General features: G+C 46.8%; 1 protein-coding gene across 1 annotated transcript; it reads right to left on the bottom strand.

Annotated features, from left to right (window-relative positions):
- Window positions 1-1,490: 1,490 nt before the first annotated feature.
- PTCHD3 (patched domain containing 3) lies at window positions 1,491-8,574 on the bottom strand. The gene is made up of 4 exons (XM_048294238.1): window positions 7,699-8,574; window positions 7,342-7,463; window positions 6,221-6,366; window positions 1,491-4,201 (listed from the first exon to the last, which is right to left on the bottom strand). Exons 1-4 carry the CDS (start codon window positions 8,428-8,430, stop codon window positions 2,622-2,624), a joined length of 2,580 nt encoding a protein of 859 aa, XP_048150195.1. The 5' UTR covers window positions 8,431-8,574; the 3' UTR covers window positions 1,491-2,621.
- Window positions 8,575-21,579: the final 13,005 nt, after the last annotated feature.

Here is a 21,579-nt window from a genome sequence, read left to right as displayed (position 1 = left end):
CAGAAAACACTGGGTTAAACTGACAGTCAGGATACTACCAGACACCCTGTTAATGAGGATGGTGGTAGCAGTCCTCCTGAAGCGGTGATCCTCTAGAAAAAGGGTCTGCTCTTCCTCAGAAGGTCCAGTGGTGGCTGTGTAGCTCCTGTCCTCTGGAAATCCAGTGGAAAGGTTTTCTCTGCTGTTCAGAATCTCAGCTTATGTCCACGATGGGATGCTTGGTTCCTCCCTCTGGGTGGAGCATCTCACAATGGGGTAATGAGTCATGAGGCCAAGTGTTGATTAGGCTCATTAACAGAAGATAGTCCGGAGGGAGTTACCTCTGAGTCATGCAGCAGGACAATGATGGGCCATTAACAGAAAGATAGTCTGGTGGGAGGAGGCAAGGAAACACTGCCCCGCTTGATTTCAACAGCTCATGATGATGGTAATGGAATACACTGCAACCCAGGACAGAGGGTGAGAATAATCTCAGTACCTTTAAGTAGGAACAGCCTCCTGCTGCTGAAAACGGGGCAGAGCTAGGTGCTTAGATGGACTGTTTGCTTTCTAAATATGTCTGAAGTGGTCACAAGCAGAGTGACACATAAAAATAAGAAATTCAAACTTAGACATAATTCTGAATGTTCCGTATTCCTGAGGCTGGCATGCCAGAATTCTATCAGCAACCTTAATACAAAGGAAATACAAACTTCCAGTGAAAGTTGTGGCCTGCTCTTCTGGCTGCTTCCTACTCTGTGATGATCTGAGTCAGCTGGAATGTCAGAAGAGTTTTCTAAATCCCAATCCTTTAAATTGGCCGTGAAGTTAGAGCAATCAAGCCTTTCCTAACTTTCTGCTCTCTTGATCTGCTTGGAAACTTTGACTAGAAGCAAGGAGAACTATTTTTGCTTCTAAAACATGGCCAAACAACACAATGAGAGGTGAGAGTATGCACTTCAAATAGGCCACTCTCTCTACTAGCATCAGAAGTAGATTTCCCTTCTCTTTCCAAAAGCATGACTCACATTCTAGTGTTTATTAGGAGGCCTTCCTCTGGTGTTGGCCAACATGAGAACATCATCTGCTCCTTCCACAGCATCATCAGTGCATAAATGGCTGTAACATTTGCCATTAGAGCATTGGTATTGACCATGAAACATTTAATGGGAGAAGGGGGGACTCTAGTGCATGGGGCTGGGGTTTTGTTTCATTTTATTTATTCCCAAATCTAGTTTTGTGGTTAGTGCCCTGTCCTGGAAATTTAATGCTGCCAGTTTTAATTCTGAGATTTCAGCACTGGGTTTTGACATTGAGCTCAGAAGTATATGACTTCTAAGATTAATATGAGTATTCAGTCTTTACTACTCTTTCAAAAACTGTTCTGGAGGAAACTGAAGGATCCTGCCCTGTCTACTGGGTCTATGAAACTGGCCAGAAATCACAGAAAACAGAGGTGGACCCTGTCACACTTGCTCAGTCTCTCAGAAGAAACCCTCCACAGCAGCAGATTTGGACTGAATGGTTTAATAAGTTCTACACCAATTTTTCCAGAATTATAAACATCAGTTACCATAATCCATTTATTTCCAATGGGTCATTCATTATTTTGGCAACAAATGATGAATTGCCTTTCACCTACTGTCTTGTCCCTACAAGTTAGAAGACCACTTTGTATATTCTTAGCTCTTATTCAGTGAAAGCTCCTCTGCTCTATCAACACATCACAGGACAAACAGAATAGAACTTATGGGTTTACAGTTTTAGGGCTGACCTGCTTAAAATGGAGTTGCTTTTTCACTTTGTCCCAAATCAGGGTGTGATTCTCTCTAGTGAATTCTTGCCCTGTCATACCATGGCACAGCATCTCCCAGGGTGGTTACTCAGGAAGTCCACACAAGTTCAATAACCTACAGCACATCCCTTTGCAAACTGCAGCCAACAGAAGCTACACACAAACTTCTTAAAGGTACCAGATGTTCAAGCTTAGCTAGAAAATGGGACACCAAGAAAAGGCTTTGAATAGAAAACGGGACACCAAGAAAAGGCTTTGAAGAGAAAATGTCAGCTTGGGGTGAGTCTTCCCCAAGGGTTTCTTGTGCTGCATTAGGAACAAGCAGATTTTGTCACCTGAGGACTTATGAGTTATTGCAGTCTGAGACAGTTCTGACCTTTTGTAATCTTGCTGTAAAACACCCAGATTTGAGCCTCTTGGGCAAAAATTGCCTTCCAGCTCAGTGCTGGGATGAGTTACACCAGCAAAGCAAACAGGTGGAAAATGCAGTCCACTCATCCCCACTGTGAACACATCCTGACAAACATGTAATGTAGTCCATTAACCTGTCGCAGTGGTCAGTGTTTATAATTATTTTAATACATTCAGTAAACACAAAAAAATATTTAACAACATTAAGATGTTGAGGCAAGAACACACAAAAGTGAGAAATACAAATGCAATCTCTAAGTTTTAATTTCTTCTGTCATTTTTCTTGCCTGGCTCTTCTGAAGCCTTTGCTTCCTGTTGTGTTTATTTTTTTGTCCTTCTTTTTCTTCATGTCTTATATTCCCTGACAGTCATTGCAATTGAATCTACATATAATAAATATAAACTATAGTACATTAAACTTAGTCATGAACAGTCTTTATAATTTCTCAAGCTCTAGGTTTTTAGATTTGCTATTGGGTGATCTGCCAAAGTTTCCAAAAAATGTTAAAAACACTGGAATAAAAACAAGACCATGAAGAGCCCCAAACAAAATAACAAGGAACATGATCTTGAAGAATGTCCTAAAGATGTAGGTGTTTGCTGCAGCCAGGACAACTACTCCTAGTATTGTAGAAACTGCACCTTGAAGTACTGGGTAACCTAGCAGGGACAGAGCTTCAATTGCCCTTTTATTGGCTGATGACTCTCCACTCGCAACAAAGGCATAGGAAATATGAGCAGAAAAATCTACGGAAAACCCTATGCAAATAACCAGGTTGATCATGGATATGGAATCGAGATTGACGTTCCAGAACGTCATGAAACCAGCAACGCCAACTATAACAGAGGCTATAGCAAAAGTCACCCACAAGCAGCACAATGGGTTAGGAATGAGCAGAAGGGAGACAACGAGCATCGCCCCGGCAGCCACGGCAACGTTCTGAACAGTGTTCTGCACTATCACCAGGTACTGGTCGTAGTAGATGAACGCCGGGTGATACACCTTCAGTGGAATGCTGCACTGCTCGGCTGCCTCTCTTAACTGATTGAGGAGATTCTTCTCATCAACGGCTGACGTCACGTTCACTGTCTGGATGAAGAAACGTGAAGCTTCTATTGCATCCTGAGTCTTGTTTATGTCCCACTCAAAACTGGGACGAAATTTGAACAGTACAGTTAAGTTATTAAAGAAGTCAGTCTTACTGTTTATATTTATCAACCCCCTTTTGGCAAGTTCTGTGTATACCCTCAGCCATGACTCTGAGAGGTTCTTATCTACATAGGAAATGTTCTCTAAATTCTGTGCACAGCTCTCAATGCCAAGACGCACCGTCTCATTCCAGTAATCTACGCTCTCAGTAATGACAACCATGACCCTGGGTCCGTATGTCGAGAAGTATTTCTCATCATCATCATAGTATGGAATAACATAGGAGTCATCATTTGCCAGATTCCGGAGATCGATGCCTTCCCTGATCTGAGTACACCCATAAACACTGCCACCCAAGTATGCTCCGTACAGCAACACCACGAGCAGCTTGATCCATTTATTTGTAATAAAAGGGCCATAATACTTTTTAAAGAATATGCTCATTGGATGCTCACCTTCTGGCTGAGATGGCTGCCTGGAACAGCTGCCAATACAGCAAGCATTGTACAAGCAGGAGTTCTCAGCCTGATCTTCACCTACTCCCACACGCATACAAGTCAGCCAGTGGCGGTTCTCTTGCTCCCTTTTGTGATTTAATACCAGAACAGCCCCAAAGAAGGTCATGGTATATACATAGCAGAAGACAAAAGCTGTGCCCGTATAGAGGCAAAAAGACCTCACGGATGGAAAAGCCGTCCAGGTGCCAATGAAGAAGGCCAAAACATCCGTGAGAGTGGTGATGGTCACAGAAAGTGCTGCTTCTGCATAAGTCTCGGCCAGCAGAGACTTAACACTGGATTTCTCTTTTTTCCTTGAACTTTGTTCCCAGGAAGCAATCATGATGAACATGTCATCAACGCCAACCCCTGCAAGAGGAGACACTGTTAATGCTGCGCTGAAGATGGCAGCTTCCACCAACACCCAACAAAACGACCTTATTCACATTTCGGTCTGCATAAAATTTTGAAAAAGGAAGCTGGGCTACTAACACTGCTCTAGTGTTGATGCAACTTACATGAGAATCTGGAAAACACATCCTTCATGTGTAGCTGAATGTGTTATCTTTCAGCACCTCCTGGTGACCTGGTAAGTTGTTGATCCCCCACTGACTCTGCTGAAGGACTGAGCACACCTACTGCATCTCTGACAAGTATCTTGTAGCTGATGTCCACGTGTCTCCTGATGCAGATGACAGATTTCAAAGCATCACATATTCTGATGCTCAACTATTCTTATCACTGGAAGCATCCCCCATTATCTCTAGAATCTCTTCTTCAGCACTGCAGCAACTTAGACCAATAATTTCTTGTTCTGCCTTCAGAAGACAGAAGAGCAGTTGCTACCACATGGGAGAAGAGTGATTCCAGTTTTCCAGTGGCTCACTTTTTAATGCTCTTTGCCCTCCACTTCTCTCCAGTTTATCTTTCAGCACTTACGATTTATTATTCATTTATCTTTACATTTATACTGATGTACTCACAAATATTACCCACCAGATCCCTGGGAAACCCTGCCAGGAAGACTGGATCCTGGGCCTGGGTTTTTGCTAAGATGCCTAAGTGAGAGGAAGTTCAAAAAGGAAGAGCCAATGGGCTTCTCTCAGCTCTGCTAACTCTCAAGACTTTAATCACACACCTTTCAGTATTTTGCCATGTTGTCAAGGGCTCTTCTATTCACTGAAAATTAATCACACAAAAGGGAAAGCAGGGCTGTGCTAACAGTGGAGTGAGATTTAGTCAAGCACAGAAGAAAAGATGAAATCACTACTGGCTACCTGAACAGGCAATTGCCAGTAAACATTCAAAGAGGAATTAAGCAGCACGGCACAAGGTACTACTGGATGGCATCGAGCCAGGCTGCTTCAGAAAGCAAGCAGCCTTCAAAGCAAATCCTCTGATGTACTGAGAATTTGTTTGCTTTAGCGCAAGGAAGACAAAAGTCTGCGTGTTATTTCTGAAGATCTGGCTTAAGAGACTGGCTTAAGCCCTTTCCCAGGTAAACAAAGGGGTCTTTTTGATAGTCAGAGCCACTGCAATTGATGAGCAAACAAAAGCAAATAAAAAATGCATTGGAATTATGCAGGAAACAAAGAAACAATGCCTGCCCTAAGGAGCATTTGCACTGGAAAGCTAGCATGATGCACAGCCTCTGTCAACCTGGGAGCTCCATGTGTTTTCCTTAGCACTGTACCAAGCCCAAGAAAACATCACATGAATACATCATATAGGAGATCAGTAAGGATCAGTAAGGATCTTTGTTTTGCAGTAATTTGCAGCAGCATTATCTAACAGTATTTGGAAATTTCAGCACAGGCTGTTAAGCAGTCTGTGCAACAAGGCTACAATGATACCAGCTTCCTTGGGTTTTTTTGGGGGCAGGACTGCTTGCACAAATGGTGCATCACTTCAGTTGTGTAGCTGAATGAGACTGGTTAGTATATAGCAATATAACTATATATATATATAGCAATATATATAGCAATATAACTATTGCAGAGGATTAATCATCCTGGCTACATTTCCAGGGACACTGGAACAATCCTGGAAAGTGCTAACCTTACCACTGTCTCATTTACAGTTTTCCGGCTGTAGCAGTGGATCTAGATCAGGCCTTGTCTTCTGGGAAAAGCTGCCCCTGCACCAGAACCCATCTGCAGTCCTGCTGTGGGCATGCTGAGCTGAGCTGAGCTGAGCTGAGCTGAGCTGAGGGGCTCGCCCGCCTTTAGGTGTTCTGAGGAGGCTGCACCTCTGGGTATCTCCTCCACTCACTTCAGGAGAAAATGTTGTATTATCTGACATTCACATCATAAAAGACTGACACCATTAGGTTGTTTTAACTTCACTTATAGTCTTTGTAGCTGAATCTGACTCACTTTTTCTACTTACCCAGAATCAGGAATGGTGCATTAGCCACAGTGACCACAAACGGAACTCCACAGAAGAGCATCAGTCCAAAGCTGCTCAATACAGCTAAGCCGGAAGAAAGCACTCCACAGCTTGCAAGCCAGATATTATTTCTTATACAGCTCAGTCTGAAAATATTTCAAGGAATATCTTAGTTATGTGTCAAAAACTTCACCAATGTGTTTGGCATGACAAGTGCACAGATACAGCGATACCCTCTCTCAGAAGAACTCCTGATGAAAGCTGCTAGCAGAGTTTCCAGGTGTCAGCATTACATAAAATTAATTTCTCTAGGAGGCGTTACACACATTATTACCACTGCCCAACTATATTCGGAGGAGTAAAGATGTGTACTGCTCTTTGCATCAATAACCAGAGACGTCAAAATAAGGATACATAAGATCTACCAGTGACACTAGACTTAGGGTGACCCAAAAAACTGGTGAATTTCTAGCAGCTCTTTGATTTTACATGAATTCTTGCTGTAGCATATCACTGGAAGCACCTTTCAGGCAGTAAGTGCTGTGTAGAGAGATTTTCTCAGCAGACAGATTGGCTACCAGCCTTTTGCCAAGATGCCCCTGAGCACTGGTTCAAGCATTCCATAAGGTGCTTTAATAGGTATGATGCTTGATGCAAGCGCTAAACCAGGCTGCTCACCCTGCAAGTAGAATTTCTTTTGGAAGTACAGGACACAAACACTGCAGTACAGTTGTTGAGTGTACAATGGTTCACTTTCCATCAGCACAAAGAAAGGGCAGATTAAGTTCTCTGTGGACAGCAGGTAAGCCTCTGATTCTACTAGCAAGCAGAGCAACTAAAGCTGTACCCAGACTTGCAGGAATCTATGAAGCTAGTGCACATCCACCCGAACCTTAACTAAGTACTGAACACTTGTTCAGGTTCTCATCTGCCATCTAAGCAGCTGGGAAATACACACAGGTAGACAAGAAAAAGCAAAAAAATACATTTTGCCTATAAATTGTCACAGGAAGTCTGCAGCTTCAAGAACACCTTCAATCGGCAAAAGCAGAAACCAGCTGAGGCAGGTAAAGAAGAGCAGACATCACTACTCACTGAGCCATAGCTTAGAGACATTTTACCTTAGGCAAGAGATGACTGCAAAGGTTATTGTCAGGAAATATGTTATGGAGAAGAGTGGGATCACACTCTTGGTATTTCCTTCAAACTCCTGTTGTCTGGACAGCGAGGTAAAGTAGGTCACCTGCCGTTAAAACAACAAGGAAAGAAACAATGAAGCACTTTCCCTCTTCTTCGTGGTCTTTGTACACACGCGCAGGCAAGGCCAAACATCACGTTGGCAGAGGAGCACTGCCCTGGCCCTCGCAGCCCGCCCGCCTTGTCCCGCCGCCGTCTCCTTTCCTTTCCTTTCGGCGAGGGGGCTGCCCGGACATTTCGGGCTCGGCCGCTGCGCACGGCCGTACCCGCCCGTGCGTTACCTGAATGGAGCCGAGGCGCAACTCCGCCACTCTGGGCGAGATGTTCTGCAGGAAGCTCTCCAGCCACCGCCGGCTGTCCTGCGCCTCGGGGCCGTCCTCCCGCAGGTAATACATCAGCTTCAGGGCCCGCGCCCTCCGCACCCGCCCGTCGTCCGTCTCCACGCCGCCCAGCGCGGCCCCCAGGAAGACGCTGTCGTTGACGGGGAAGCGGAGGCTCCCCGAGGCGGGCGGTCCCGCATCGCCCCACCGCGACAGCAGCGGGTTGGGGCTGGCGCAGCCGCCGGCGGTGCGGGCGCAGAGCCGCTCGTACTCGGCGTCGTGCACGGTCGCGTTCAGCCGCAGCACCTCTGCCCACGCCGCCGGGTCCAGGACCGAGGTCCCGTTCGTCGCCACGGCGATGAGGGAGGCGTAGGCGCCCTCGGTGGGCAGCCGCGGGGCGGAGAAGCGCTCCGAGTCGTCGGGGGGGAAGTACCGCCGCACGAAGTCGCGCTCGTCCTTGGCGGGCCCCCACGTCGGTGTGAACTGCCCCTCGATGTCGTTCGCCTGCCGCTGCGGCAGGAAGAGGAAGCCGGCGCCCAGCCCGCCCGACAGCAGCAGCGGCACCAGCACGAAGGGCCAGGGGCAGGCGGCCACGCCGCTCGCCAGCCCTTCGAAGAGCCGGCGCAGCGGCCGCTCCACGCAGTTGGTGTTGCGGCAGGAGCAGCGCTCCGCGGGGTCCCGCGGCCCCGCCATGGGCGAGGCGGGCACGGGCTGCCGGCGGCGCGTCCCACGCCGGGGCCCGACGGTGCGGTCTGTGCCGGCGCCGGAGAGGAGAGGGAGAGGAGAGGGAGAGGAGTTCAAAACCACCCTCTGCTCGTCAGGACCTCGGACCGCGTTTTTCAACGGGCGGAACCGCCCCCGCCGTGACTCAGCGGGGCTTCCGCCGCCTCCCAGGTCCGGCAGGGGGGGCCGGGAGGGCAGACCAGGCTCCCCCCGCCGCGCCCCGCCTCGGGTTCATATCTCCCCTGCCCTCCGTTTCCCCCCCGGCTTCGGCTCCGCGGGGTCCGGCCCGTTTGCAGCGCCCGGCGTGCTGAGCCGCTGCCTTGAGCCTGGCTCTGGTTCCGGCTGCGTGCAGACCCTGCCGCTTCCCGGCACGGCCCCGCGCTTACATTTCATCCTCTAGACATCATCGGCTTTTTTTAGTGTTTTCCCCGAAGCTGCTGCAGTCGTTGCTTCACTACTGTGCATTTTTCTTCTATCTGAGAGCAAAACACAGACGGTGATGCACATCTTGCGGTGTTTGCTCTCTCAGTGTACAGGTTTATAAAACGGGAAAGTGACAGTGAAAGAAATAAAAGACTTTGAAACAAGGGTTAGCAATTCCAATTGGCAAGTCCCAAGAATATCACCAGTGTGATGTGCCAGAGCTTTATGCAGTAGGAATGATAGAAAGGATCTTTCCAAGTCCAGACACTATCCTGCAGCCTGGTGTTCTTGACACCGGTGACAGTGATTTGAGTAGTTTCGGGCTTAGAAGAACATTAAGCTCAGATGCGACAGTGCTAGAGAGGTGTCCAGACAATATGTCACAGGCAGGCACTTCTTCTCATTGCCTTTGAAAGAAGCAACTCTCTCCTCTCCTGCCAGTAGTTGCAGAAAAGTTGTAGGTATCTCTTCTCTCCCATCTAGGGAAGACAGACTTGGCACCTGTGAGTGTAAAATAGCCAGCCAGGCTCTGAGCAGCATTATATATCTCCTGCTGTGCTCAGCATCTAGGGCAGGTTGGATCTTGGTGATTCCCTTTTCCATGCACAGGTGTTCTGAGACAGGTATGTCAGACAGGCAAGTTAGAAGCTATTTCCTGTAGCTTCTAACTTATTGAAACCTAGGAACTGGCTTGTTGGCAGTAGCTACCTAGGGCACTCATTTGGCACAGACTAGTGCCTTTAGGTTAACTCTGAGACTTGGACATCTGGCCTACAGCATGGAAAGATGGCTCCACCAACTCTCAACTCAGAGTGGTGTTCAAGCAGGTAATACATGCCAGTCTTCTCCCAGAATCTGAATGCTTGTCCTTGTTCCCTGGCCCATTCATGCACTTTATATTAAGTTCTAATATGATAAAATATGCTTCTTGGGGCAGGGCCAGGAACTAGTCATAGGACTTCCAGCAAGTCAACCTTTCTGGTATTTTTTGGATGAAGGCACAGTCTCTCTGTTGTTATGTTGCTTTGCTGGAAGCTTCAAAATGAGATTCCAGTGAATTACTGTTTGGCCTTCCTTCCTTCCTTCCTGGAATCCTTCCTTCCTTCCTCTTGTATAGGAGGTCAGGGACTAACTTTCCAATTCCCATACCAAGTGTATAATAAAACTTTGTGATTTTTTGTGGACCCTCTAAGTTTTGTTGTTTCTTTCAACCATGAGCATTTACAAATCTTGGGTGCTCTCTTCCCTTAAAGGGTGTGACATCCCTTTTTTGGCATCACGGACAGGATGCTATGGTTAAAGGGGTCCAGTTGAGATATCATCCGTGAATTCCAGACAGGTAGTGATGGGAAGAATATAAGGCATGCCCAACTCCCCTGGGCACAGAATGTGCAAGTGGAAATTGGTATAGTCCTGAGGCAGCGGTTAAATAGATAAATGTGGTGTTAAGTGAACAAAAGGTATGGAAGGGGAAAAGTAAAGCAGTTTTATGTGCAATTTTTTGCCCAACAGGAGAGGTATGCTATTACCGCAGGCCTAGGCCCTAGGGTATATCACCGTGTCCTGCAGCCATAGGGAGGAGGAGGAGAGAAGATCCAGCAGTCAGGAATTGTGCAGCAAGATTGATTTATTTAATTATTTTACAAACTCTTTTATAGACTTTTTTCTTCATAGTCTAATTGGACCAAGGATCAGCTACCCCTTGGGGGTGATTGGCTAAAATCCTAAAACATCCATTGTCAAAATAGTTTTCTATTGTACCATAAACAAGACTTTTCAAGGTTGCAGGTGGCTTGGTTGTTTACATAGCTCTGCTACCTCTTCTGTGAGAGAGAAAAGTCTCTCACGGACTTAGAAAATAGCAAGAAAATCCTTGCTAGCAGCATTTTTGTATCTACAGTATGCCAACAAACAGGCAGAGGGAGAAATGATTGGATCTCTGCAGGGTTTGGTGAAAGAACTGCAGGATCAGTTAAATGAGAGAGGACATAGGCTTCGGTAGCAAGTGTTGCCCGCTGCCGAGTGCGACGGTGAAAGGGAGAGTAGGCTGCAGGTGAGAGTAGGCTGCAGGCTGCTCGCTGCTGAGCGCCCTCAGGGAAAGGGAGAGGCTGCCGGCAGAGGCGTTGCTTGGAGCGCTCCAAGAGGCTGCAGGCACAGGGGCTGCTCGCAGCTCAGCAGGATCGGGAAGGGGACAGGGAGCTGCAGGCAGAGGCAATGCTTGCGGAGTGCGATCAGGGAAAAGAGGAGGCATTGAGAAGCGGATGTCAGCTACTTGCTCTGCAATTAAAGTTCATATTGAAAACATTCTGGATTTTGATATTCTGTGCCTTTAACCGCTGCTGTGCTAAATTTTGCGAAACTGATAAGTCAAATTCAGAGAGCATCCCACTCATGGAGGGCAACTCTAATCGCAGGAGCCGTCCCCCTGAAAGGTGGAGGAAGCAGCAACAGCAGTATGACAAGCACTTCATTAATTGAAAGTTGAGATTCTACCTGAGGAATATCAAGGCCAAACTGTCCCTGACGGACCAAAGAGATATTTACTATTCAACTCAGCTGCATTTAAAGAGACAGAACAGAGATATCCTGAGAGGGGAAAAAGGACTTCTATCACTAACCTGAGATGTTAAACAACTTAAGCCACTGTTTGGACTAACGCCTCCAGGACTTGTATTGTTTTCTCTTCCCAGGAATGATACTGGGAATGATGCCATGCACCCCCACTGAAGATCAAGCTAACCATTGAAGGACTTCTTATCCTTGCAGGAGCAATCGTTGCCAGTGTGAACTAAATTTGGTTCACACGTCAACAAGCTCAACCCACAAGGTGGAGACCCTCACTTCTTTATTTATGCTAATCAGTATGGCAACTTTAGTACATTCTGCACCACACATGCTTCTCAGTTGTGGGTGCAATTTACTGTGGCAGAAATTATAAAAGAGATGAAAGCAATTTGCCTACTGAAATCCAAAAGGTAACCTGAGGTAATGGAAGTAGATTTAAAAGGAAATTCCACTCTTTGTGTTAACTAGTTAATTTCGCTTATAACCCAACCAACCGTAAAGGCAACGTTTTTGTTTTAACAATGCACAGTGCTATGGTATATACTATATAGCCAAACACTGTGTCAGAATTAATCACAACGGAGCTGCACCCTATCCCCCAGAGCATAAAGTATGGGCCTGAGGGAGTGGATGTGCCTGGATGAGAACCTATTGTGACTCTGTACTTGTAGACAACCTTATGATAGATTCAAGTAGTTACCCTTATATTTGTGTGTGTAACTTTGTTGAAATGATAAGATGTGATTTTATTATTCAGGTCCTGTTATATCTTATCTATTGTTATGATTTAATTATATATAAGATCTACAGTCTACCCCTATTGGCATCAATCTCACCTTGATGAGAAAGCTTCTATTGAAGGAAACACAAGAAAAAGGACAAAAGACTTTGATTATTGTTCATCACCATGTGGAAGAAATCCCCTGGTGCAAGTGAAGAAAGACCTGGAACTCCCATTGGTGGGACATTTTATTTGGATGGTGGAACAAACTGATACATACTTGACACGCCTAAGAAGAGAGCTGAGAGGGATAGCTGGTGCCCCACATTTAAGCGGGTTGTACTTGCCTCTTTTCAAGATCTGTGGGGACCAAGCCATACAATCAATTAATTTTTAATATCTTATGTGGCCTCATCTCTAGGTGGTGTCAGAATGTGCCTGACACTGTCCACTTTAAGTCTACATAAACCAGCCAAGAACAGCTGTAAGAAAAAACCTGAAAAGCAAAAGAACAAGCAGATCCCATTCAAGTGTCTGAGTTGTGTCCCTGTTGCACAGGACTCATGGTCAGATCATTTCTCAGGTGAGCAGGAGACCCGGTCTCAATCCCACCTTCAAACTGAGGTGGCAGAACCTTCTCTCTTCCACAGCAGAGCCCACCATCTGTCTCTGGGGCATTTATACCATGCTCGAAACAAGAAGAAAGAAGAATGATTCAGCCCAGGTCTCTCTCAGGCAGAGCCCAGGTAGGCTTGCAAATGCAGACATGGCTTTGGTTGTGGCCTGAGTGTCACAATGGCTCCAGGGCTGAGCCAGGACCTAGCTGAAGAGACACCAGGGTAGGGAGAGAAAATGCAGTTTTTTGAATGTATGACCTTCTGCACAGCGTTTGAAACTAAGAAACAACATGTGCCTGGCTGGTGAGACTCCCTGCTTCACAGCCTTTTTTTGTTTGAAAACTCTTCTTCAGTTTGCCCCATCAGACTCCATTTCCCTCTACTTGGAACAGGGCTCATCTCCTGCTCTGGCCACTGCTGCCTGTTTTCTCTGCTCACAAGCTCTGTGGTAATATTTATTTATTTTGAAAGGTAAAGCTGTCCTCAGTAATGCAGACAAACATTTTCTTCTTGGTCTCTGTATTCTTGTGTCTCCCAAACATTTACTGAGCCTGGAAGTGATTCCAACAGTTTTGTAGAATCATGGAATAACTTGGGTTGGAAGGATCCTTTGGCACTCGTCTCACATGCGCCCTGCCTAGAGAAGGGCTGCCGTGGGTGCTAGGCCAGGTCACTCAGGGTATTGCCTAGCTGAGTTTGGAGTTTCCTCCAAGCGTGCATATTCCAGAGCCTCTGGGCAACCCGATTCAGTGTTTGACTACTTCATCATGATTTGTCTCCTCATAAATGTGAAGGTTTTGGTAGAGGGGCTGCAGAGGTGGCCTCTGTGAGGAGAGACCAGGCCTGTCCTAAGCTGGTCACAGTTGATGCCAGCAGGATCCAACACACCCAGCTTATGGCATGGCTGGGCCCATCCTCAGGGGAGTCTGTGGCACCTCTGGGAAAGTGCCTTAAAGCGAGGGTAGCAAACACGAAGCAGAAGGAGAAACAAGGCCAGGCCGGGAGGAGATGGAGGGAAGAAGTCCACACTGGATCAGGAGGAGGGAAGAGAGAAGAGGATATGTGGGCAGGGGTTGGATCCAAGGTTTTGCTAGAGCAGGAGCTGAAAGGTGCAGCCTGGAGAAGCTGCTGCCAGTGAAGGAACCAGCCACGTGTGTGCTGGTCCCAGTCTCCTGCACTGGCCACTGCCTCAGCAAAGGAGCTGAGCATGGCCTGGGTGAGGGGACTGAGGAGCAAAAGGTCTGGGGGGCGGGGGGAAGACATGTATGAAGGAAAGCAGGTTTTTTTCCTGAGGGTTGGTTAGTTTTTTTGGTCTCCCTTGATACCAGAATCTGTAATTAATAGATTGTTAATTGGCAAATAAATTAAATTAATGGAAATTCCCTGAAGGAGTAAACAGGTTGTGCCTGTGACAATATCTAACTGGAATTTCTCTCATACAATTTGTGACAGTTGGTCCTTGTTCTTTCCCAAGATATGTCTGAGAGCAGCCTGGCTGTGTCTTCCCTGTACCTTCCCATCAAATGTCTGAAGACAGCAAGAAGATGCTCCCCGCCTGTGGTCATCTCCAGACTAGATCTAGGTCCCGTGCCCTGGTACATTGGGTGCTCCAGGACCCAGCCATCATGGTGCCCCTTCACTGGTCTCACTCCAGTGAGCTGGTATCTCTCTTGTACTAGGGAGCTTTGCCCAGAGCACCGTAGTGATGATGAGTTATTGTGATGAATGGAGGAAGATAATCACTTTCCTTGAAGTGCTGGCTACACTCTTGCTAATGCAGCCCCCAATGTGGTTGGCTGTCACCACCACAAGGTTGTGTTGTTGACTCATGTTCATACACTGCTAACTCATGCTTATTTGTCTGGATGGTGAATATAGACTTAAAATAAAACTGACGTGTAAATTGTTATGAAATAAGGAGGAAGGGATGTCAACAAACTTAGCACTTTTTAGTTTCTCAGCTCCATGAGTAATTCTTTCCAAGCATGCATTAATGACAATCTCTATCTGCTCTGTGTTTCATAGAAAGAAAGTATCTTTGTGATTTCTGTCCTTTCAATAAATCCCTTTAGCCTAAAGTAATTTCCTTTGCCAGCAGGCAAAAAGACCTTTTGCAATCATGTTATTTGAAGTAAAATGCCGTGAGATAGCATTTCATATAAGTTTTCCCAATTTCTTGAAAACCTTGTCAGGAATTCCAGCTTGTATGTTCTATTGTTTGGAATGTTCAGTTTACAAAGGAGAAATGACAATTTTTCTTTGCTTTATTTTAAGTTATGTTAATATTGTTCTTTAACTACTTTTAATTTCTCAGCTGTCTGCTTTCATGAAAAAATAGGAAATCAAAATATTGCAACTAATTTTAAAACAAAATAAATTTCACAGAATAGTTCTGGTTGGAGAGCTGTTTAGAGATCTAGTCCACCCTGCCCTGCTGAAGGGTCAACTAGAACAGGTTGCTCAGGATATTGTCCAGTCCAGTTTTGAACATCTTCACTGGTGGATACTCCCCAATCTGTCTGGGCAACCTGTTCCAGTACCTGAGAATCCTCACTGTAAAAAGGTCTTGGTTTGATTCTTACTATAGAGGTAGTCCAGAAAAGTTGTAAAATCAGCTGTGAACACCAGTGTAGTGGGTTTGGTTTGCAACCAGGCAGAAACACCAATTTAGTGTAGTGGTTTGGTCCAAACTACTCATTACTGTTTACCTTCTGTGAGATAAGAATTAAGAGAAATGCAAAGCAGGCACCAAACTTGAAAGAATATAAAGAAGTTTATTAACAGACCTAAAAGAAGAAAAAAAAATCATACCACACCTTCAGAACACTTCTCCTCCCCCCACCTTTCTCCCCTTTCCCACTGACAATGTAAAAAGACAACCCTTGAGATGTTCAGTCTGTTTACCCCTTCTGTAATAGCCTTGTTCAGTCCATTTAGGAAGAGGAGTCTCTCTTGCCCATGCTATGAAAACATTATCACAACGAGACAGCCGCCCGGGTTGGTTCTCTGCTCGCATGTGAGTCCCTTCCCATGACTTGCAGCTTTCCCCACAACTGCTTTCGAGGGTTCACTCTTGAATTACTGGGGTACAATTTTAAGGTTGAGCCATTCAGAAACAAAAGTTCTCTTCACCCATCTCTGGGAGCATTTCATCTCTAAGAACAGAGGCCCTTCTCCTTCCCTGGGAGCAAAGGGTTTTCCTCATCTTCATCTCTAGGATGGGAGCATCTCTAGGAATTGAGGTTTTCTCCTTTTCCATTTGGAGCAAAAGTCCTCATCACTTCCATCTCTCCCTGTTCAAACTTCTCATGAAATTACAGCTGCATCAACATCTGCCTATCTCAGCGCAGGTGCTTTTGCTCACAAGTTGAACGCTCCACCCCCCATGCCTTCATGAAATTACAACGGGTACTCTGATATATCATAGCTTTACAACAGAATTTCAGCTTTAAGCATCTCCTCTTTCTCTTCCCTCAGGTTTTCAGCTCTCCATAGCACTAAAAGGGTTAATCTCACCCAGGCCTTGCAGCTGGAATGGTGCTTATCATTGTTGCTCACATGATCCTTTGCTGGACAGCAGGGCAGCTTCAGCTGAATCTTGGCTGCACTGGAGAGGGAGAGCCACCTGTCTGCACATAGCAGGGCTGTGGGGAGGTTCCACAGGTGGAACAGGGCCCATCGGCTCCAGGATGGCTGTAGCCCGGCCCTTCTGCCCATAGCAGGGCTGTGGTGGGTTCCGCAGGTGGAACAGGGCCCATCGGCTCCAGGATGGCCGTGGCCTGCCCTGGCCTAGCCTGAGCAGGGCCTGGGCTGGGCCCACTGGCCCCCGCACGGGGCCCGCAGCCACCTGTCCCAGCACTGGAAACGAGAGAGAGCTTGGGGGAGTGTCTATTCTTAAGTGTGGATCACAGAGGCGGTCACAACTTTAAGTGGCTTAAAGAATTGTCCATATTCAAACTGGCCAGCTGATAGGCTCTATCAGGTCCCAGAGGAAGCTGTAAGCACCCCTTAGCAAGAACATCCCTTCCGGGACTATGCTTTTGCTAACCCATGACAACCAGTGCAGCTCTGAAGAACCTAAGGAATTAATTTGTCTTGTTTGTGTATTTTCATGAAGTCTTTGATCTCAGTGGTAGACTGTAGTGAAATGTGACACAACCAAGTCTCAGAAATTACAGTGTACTTTAATTTCAAAATGCAGAGCTGTGTTCTTACATCAGGAATGGATGTTTGTAGTTCCAAGTTCTCAGTCAGAGCATAGATGGCTTATTTCTGACCTTCACTTTGGAATGCCAGGACAGAGGGGCATTTCCAAGTGCATCCAGGCTGCCCTTGGAAAGTGCTTTGCCAATTGTGTGAGACACACTGGACACTGGAGTAAAATAAAGTGACATCAAGAAGTCTTCCATCCCATTTCTTCCACTGTAATGCAGCATAATTATGCTGGTGCCATTTATGAAGGAAATTTGATGGACCTGATCTTTACAAGTGTCCCCCAGAGCACCTGACAGAGAAGTGCTATGCTATGCTATGCTATGCTACGCTACGGTACGCTATGCTATGCTATTCTTTCCATGCATGTGGAAAATGCAGTGCCTCAAAGCCCTGTGTTCAAAGGGAGCAGTTTAATTGTCAAGCTGGGGGCTGCCAGTGGGAGACGTGTGCCCTCTGTGCCTTCACCAGGCAGTGTGCAAGAGAGGATCACGTTTCCCTTGGCCTTCAGGAAAATGCCCACAAAGGAATGATGGGGGTGGCCAGGTGATGGGGGCAGTAGGATGGGAGGTGTGTTGGGGAAGATGAAACAGGAAAGTCTTATAAATATGATTGCCTGACAAAAGATTTTGGGAATATGAAAACTACAGGCAACATCGAAATGAAAGCCACTTTTGAAATACCAAGTCTTAGTTACTGAACAACTGGAAAACAATGGTATGGCCACTGAAGATAATCCCCTCTTGATGGAACAATACCCTCTGCTTGCAAGCGGTCCAAGGGTCAGAGCAGACCCTACTAGCTCAGCAGAAGGGGTCCAAAGAGTAGTTTTTAGAAGTTAAGATGTAACACTCTATGGTAATATAAGAACTCTTATAGGCTGTATGTAAATGCTATAGGATTTGTATCTTGTATTAGATTGGTTAGTGACAATTAGAATATTCAGTACAGAAGATGATTTATTGTATTGTAACCAGGACTTCAGACACTTCCATTCCTTTCCTTACTCCTGCTCTTACTTCCACTTCTACTCTTGCTCTTACACTCTCTCTCTCTCTCTCTCTCACCCGCTTACTCTCTTGCTCTCTTGGGCCTGCTCAGAGCTGAGTCTACCAGCTCTGAGCAGTGCCCCTATACCCACGCCTTTTACAATAAACCGACTGTGTCCCAAGACCTGCCTATAGAGATCTCTCGTCTCCATCCGTCTCCGTCTACGTCCGGCCGTCCCTTAACCTACAGAGGTGAATTCCTGGTTTCCTCTAGAGTGGCTTGTCTGTCTAGAATATAAGATTCCAAAGAGAACCCAGAAGTTACTCTGGCACCAGGACCCAGATATTTATTTGTGTTGAGAAGCTGCTTTTCCTTTGCTTTGGGAGCGCCCAGTGACGCTGTGAAATTGCCATGTGCTGGGTGCTGGCAGGATGAGTGGCTCCTCTGCTGCATGATGAGACTGGTTTCTGTGCTCATTTGATTTTTCATTTTTGTTTTTGGGAAGAATGAAGGTGCCTAAGTGTTTTAACTGTCTGGGTGATACTGTGGTTAGAAACTGTCTGTTTCAATTGAACATTATCATGATGAACAGAATTTCAGTGTATCAGTGTAGGATACCAGAGAGGCAAGGTGAGCTGCCAGATTTTATAACCTTAACTCTGGGAATATTTCTTTCCAAGCTGACTTAAAGAAAACTTCCTGTCTCCACAGTGATTTCATAATCATGAGGTTTTCCATTAAGACTGCATAAAACCCTGGAAGGCGATGATATGATGTAACATGGCACTACCAAAGAACCTAATCAACTTTTGTGCTTGTACATCCTTATAAAGGGTCCCTAACATTTCACTTTCCTTAAGGTACGTGAATGATTTCCCAACTTACTTCCACGAGAACTGCAAAAGGTTTGCCTCTTTGATCAGTTGTTGTTCCTAGGGAGTATGTTATCTTTATAGACTCTTTTTTATTGCATACATGTTTATAAGTTTCCTCATAAAATGGTCATCCAGGTCTCGGAGATCTTCAGGAACTGTAAGCACATTATTTATGGAGAAAACCACAGAGTAAAACTAAAGTCCCTCTCTTTTACTCGTGCTTTGATCAGCCAATGTCTGCTTGAAATTTTTTGTTAGCTGTTGGGGTCCCTCCCCTGCCGTGTAGCCCTGGGAGAGGGGCCCTGAGGGCACAGACACGGGGTTTCCCTGCCCCTGCTCAGCCTCGTTCCCATTGGTTGGTTTGTGTTCCCTGCGCGGGCAGAAGGACCCTTGGTCCCGTGACTGGAACAGTTCCTGGGCAGAGCTCCGGCCATGCGGCTGGAGAAATAAACATCTCTGAAACAGCTAGCAAGAATCTATCTGTCCGTATATATTTCCTTTCCACGGGACTCCTGGTTTGATAGATGCGTGTTGCAGGATCCCCACTGCAACAAATGGTGGGAATGCGGGCAGAACGATCCCCGATCCCTAAGCGACTGATTTGTGTGAGTAAACCCTGGAAACTTTGGATTCCTCTTCTTGGTTTTGCTTTGCTATTCCGTATCTAAACTATGGAGGAACCGTGGGAAGACTCTTGGCTCTCAGAGCCGCATATGGACATTTATCTTAAACTTAAAATGATTCTTGAACAACGATTTGTGAATTTTAGCTTGATTCAAGCTCAGAAAGAACTGAAACACTTCCTGGAATGGTTGTTTAAGAACTTTTTCTATGTTTCTTGGGATTTAATTCTTACCAAGGGCTTTTGGAAAACCGTTTGGACACAGTTAATACTGGAGTCAAAATATATGCCGATGGAAGAATATTTTCGTGAATATTATTTAGTTACCGAGACCGTTGAGCAATGTCAGCTGTGTCCTGGCGAAGGGAAGCCTGGCGCAGGGACCGTGCGGCCCAGGCCACGTGCGCCGAGCGCTCTGAGAGCAGCAGCGAGGCAGTTCCCGCGCGTGGGCGGAGCCACGCGAGCCGCAGTGTCGGTGGCGGAGCGAGGCGCGGCGGGAGCAGCGGGACCCGGCGGTGCCCGCCCGGTCCTGTGCAGCGCGTGGTGGAGCGAGCCCCGTGAACGCCCGGCCGAGAGGGGCGGCACGCGGGCGGCGGCTGGCGGCGGTGGAACGGAGCCGCGCCCGGCCGAGACGCGCGCTGGAGCGGGGCGCGGGGGAGTCATCGCTCGGGGGCCCGGCCGAGACGTGGGTGCAGCGCCCGGCATCGGCAGCAAAGCTGCGACCAGAGGAGGCGACACACGGAGAACTGAGCGGCGCGGCCCGGCCCGGCCCGCGCAGCCCCGAACGCGACCCCGGGAAGAGCGCGCAGGCACGAGCAGCCCCGACAATTCCAACACGGGAGTGACCGAAAGAGACAGCAAAGACGCAGCGAGACAGAAAACAGCAGCCACTCGGAAAAAGGAAAAGATCGTAGCAACTAAGACCTTAGGGATAGTAAAATGGTATAATGTTAAGCAAAATTATGGTTTTATAACAAGGTGTGACAACCAGCAAGACATATTCATGCATAGAACTGCTATTAAAAAGAATAACCCTGAAAAATGGATCCCAAGCTTGGGAGATGGAGAGGTGGTGGAATTTAATATTGTACTAGGGAGAAAAGGGTTACAAGCATCGCAGGTCACTGGGCCTGATGGTGTTCCTGTAAAAGGCAGTATATATGCAAAAAATCGTAGTCATGTTAGACAGTATCTCTATTGTAAGTCCCCCCTACAGTTTCCCTTTCCTAATCCCACCTTTCCCTTTTACCCTATGTCCTATTACCCCCAGTGTATTCCCAATCCGTTTTTTCATCCATGGTTTCCCTCACAAAACCACGCTTTTGCCAATTGTTTCCCCAAAAATCCCTTTCCAATGCCGAGTGGGGGATGAAAAGGGGGAGGGAAGAAGTTAAACCCTCTCCTGCCTCAGTTTCCCCACAAAGCATGCTCAGAGAATTCTGTCTCCCTTCTGTCAGCCCTAAGATGTTCCACAGAATCTGTTTGGACATTTAAAGACTCAGGAGGGTGGTTTGTTTTGTTTTGAAACTGCTCTTGTTATGTTTATCCAGTTGTTTTCATTCTCCTTTTATTAAAATAAAACGGGTGAGGTGTTGGGGTCCCTCCCCTGCCGTGTAGCCCTGGGAGAGGGGCCCTGAGGGCACAGACACGGGGTTTCCCTGCCCCTGCTCAGCCTCGTTCCCATTGGTTGGTTTGTGTTCCCTGCGCGGGCAGAAGGACCCTTGGTCCCGTGACTGGAACAGTTCCTGGGCAGAGCTCCGGCCATGCGGCTGGAGAAATAAACATCTCTGAAACAGCTAGCAAGAATCTGTCTGTCCGTATATATTTCCTTTCCACGGGACTCCTGGTTTGATAGATGCGTGTTGCAGGATCCCCACTGCAACAAATGGTGGGAATGCGGGCAGAACGATCCCCGATCCCTAAGCGACTGATTTGTGTGAGTAAACCCTGGAAACTTTGGATTCCTCTTCTTGGTTTTGCTTTGCTATTCCGTATCTAAACTATGGAGGAACCGTGGGAAGACTCTTGGCTCTCAGAGCCGCATATGGACATTTATCTTAAACTTAAAATGATTCTTGAACAACGATTTGTGAA

Source organism: Corvus hawaiiensis, chromosome 1, assembly GCF_020740725.1.
Source record: "Corvus hawaiiensis isolate bCorHaw1 chromosome 1, bCorHaw1.pri.cur, whole genome shotgun sequence".
NCBI classification, from domain to species: Eukaryota; Metazoa; Chordata; class Aves; order Passeriformes; family Corvidae; genus Corvus; species Corvus hawaiiensis.
The sequence above is the reverse complement of the archived record's forward strand: the minus strand, read 5'-3'. Positions and strand labels throughout refer to the sequence as shown.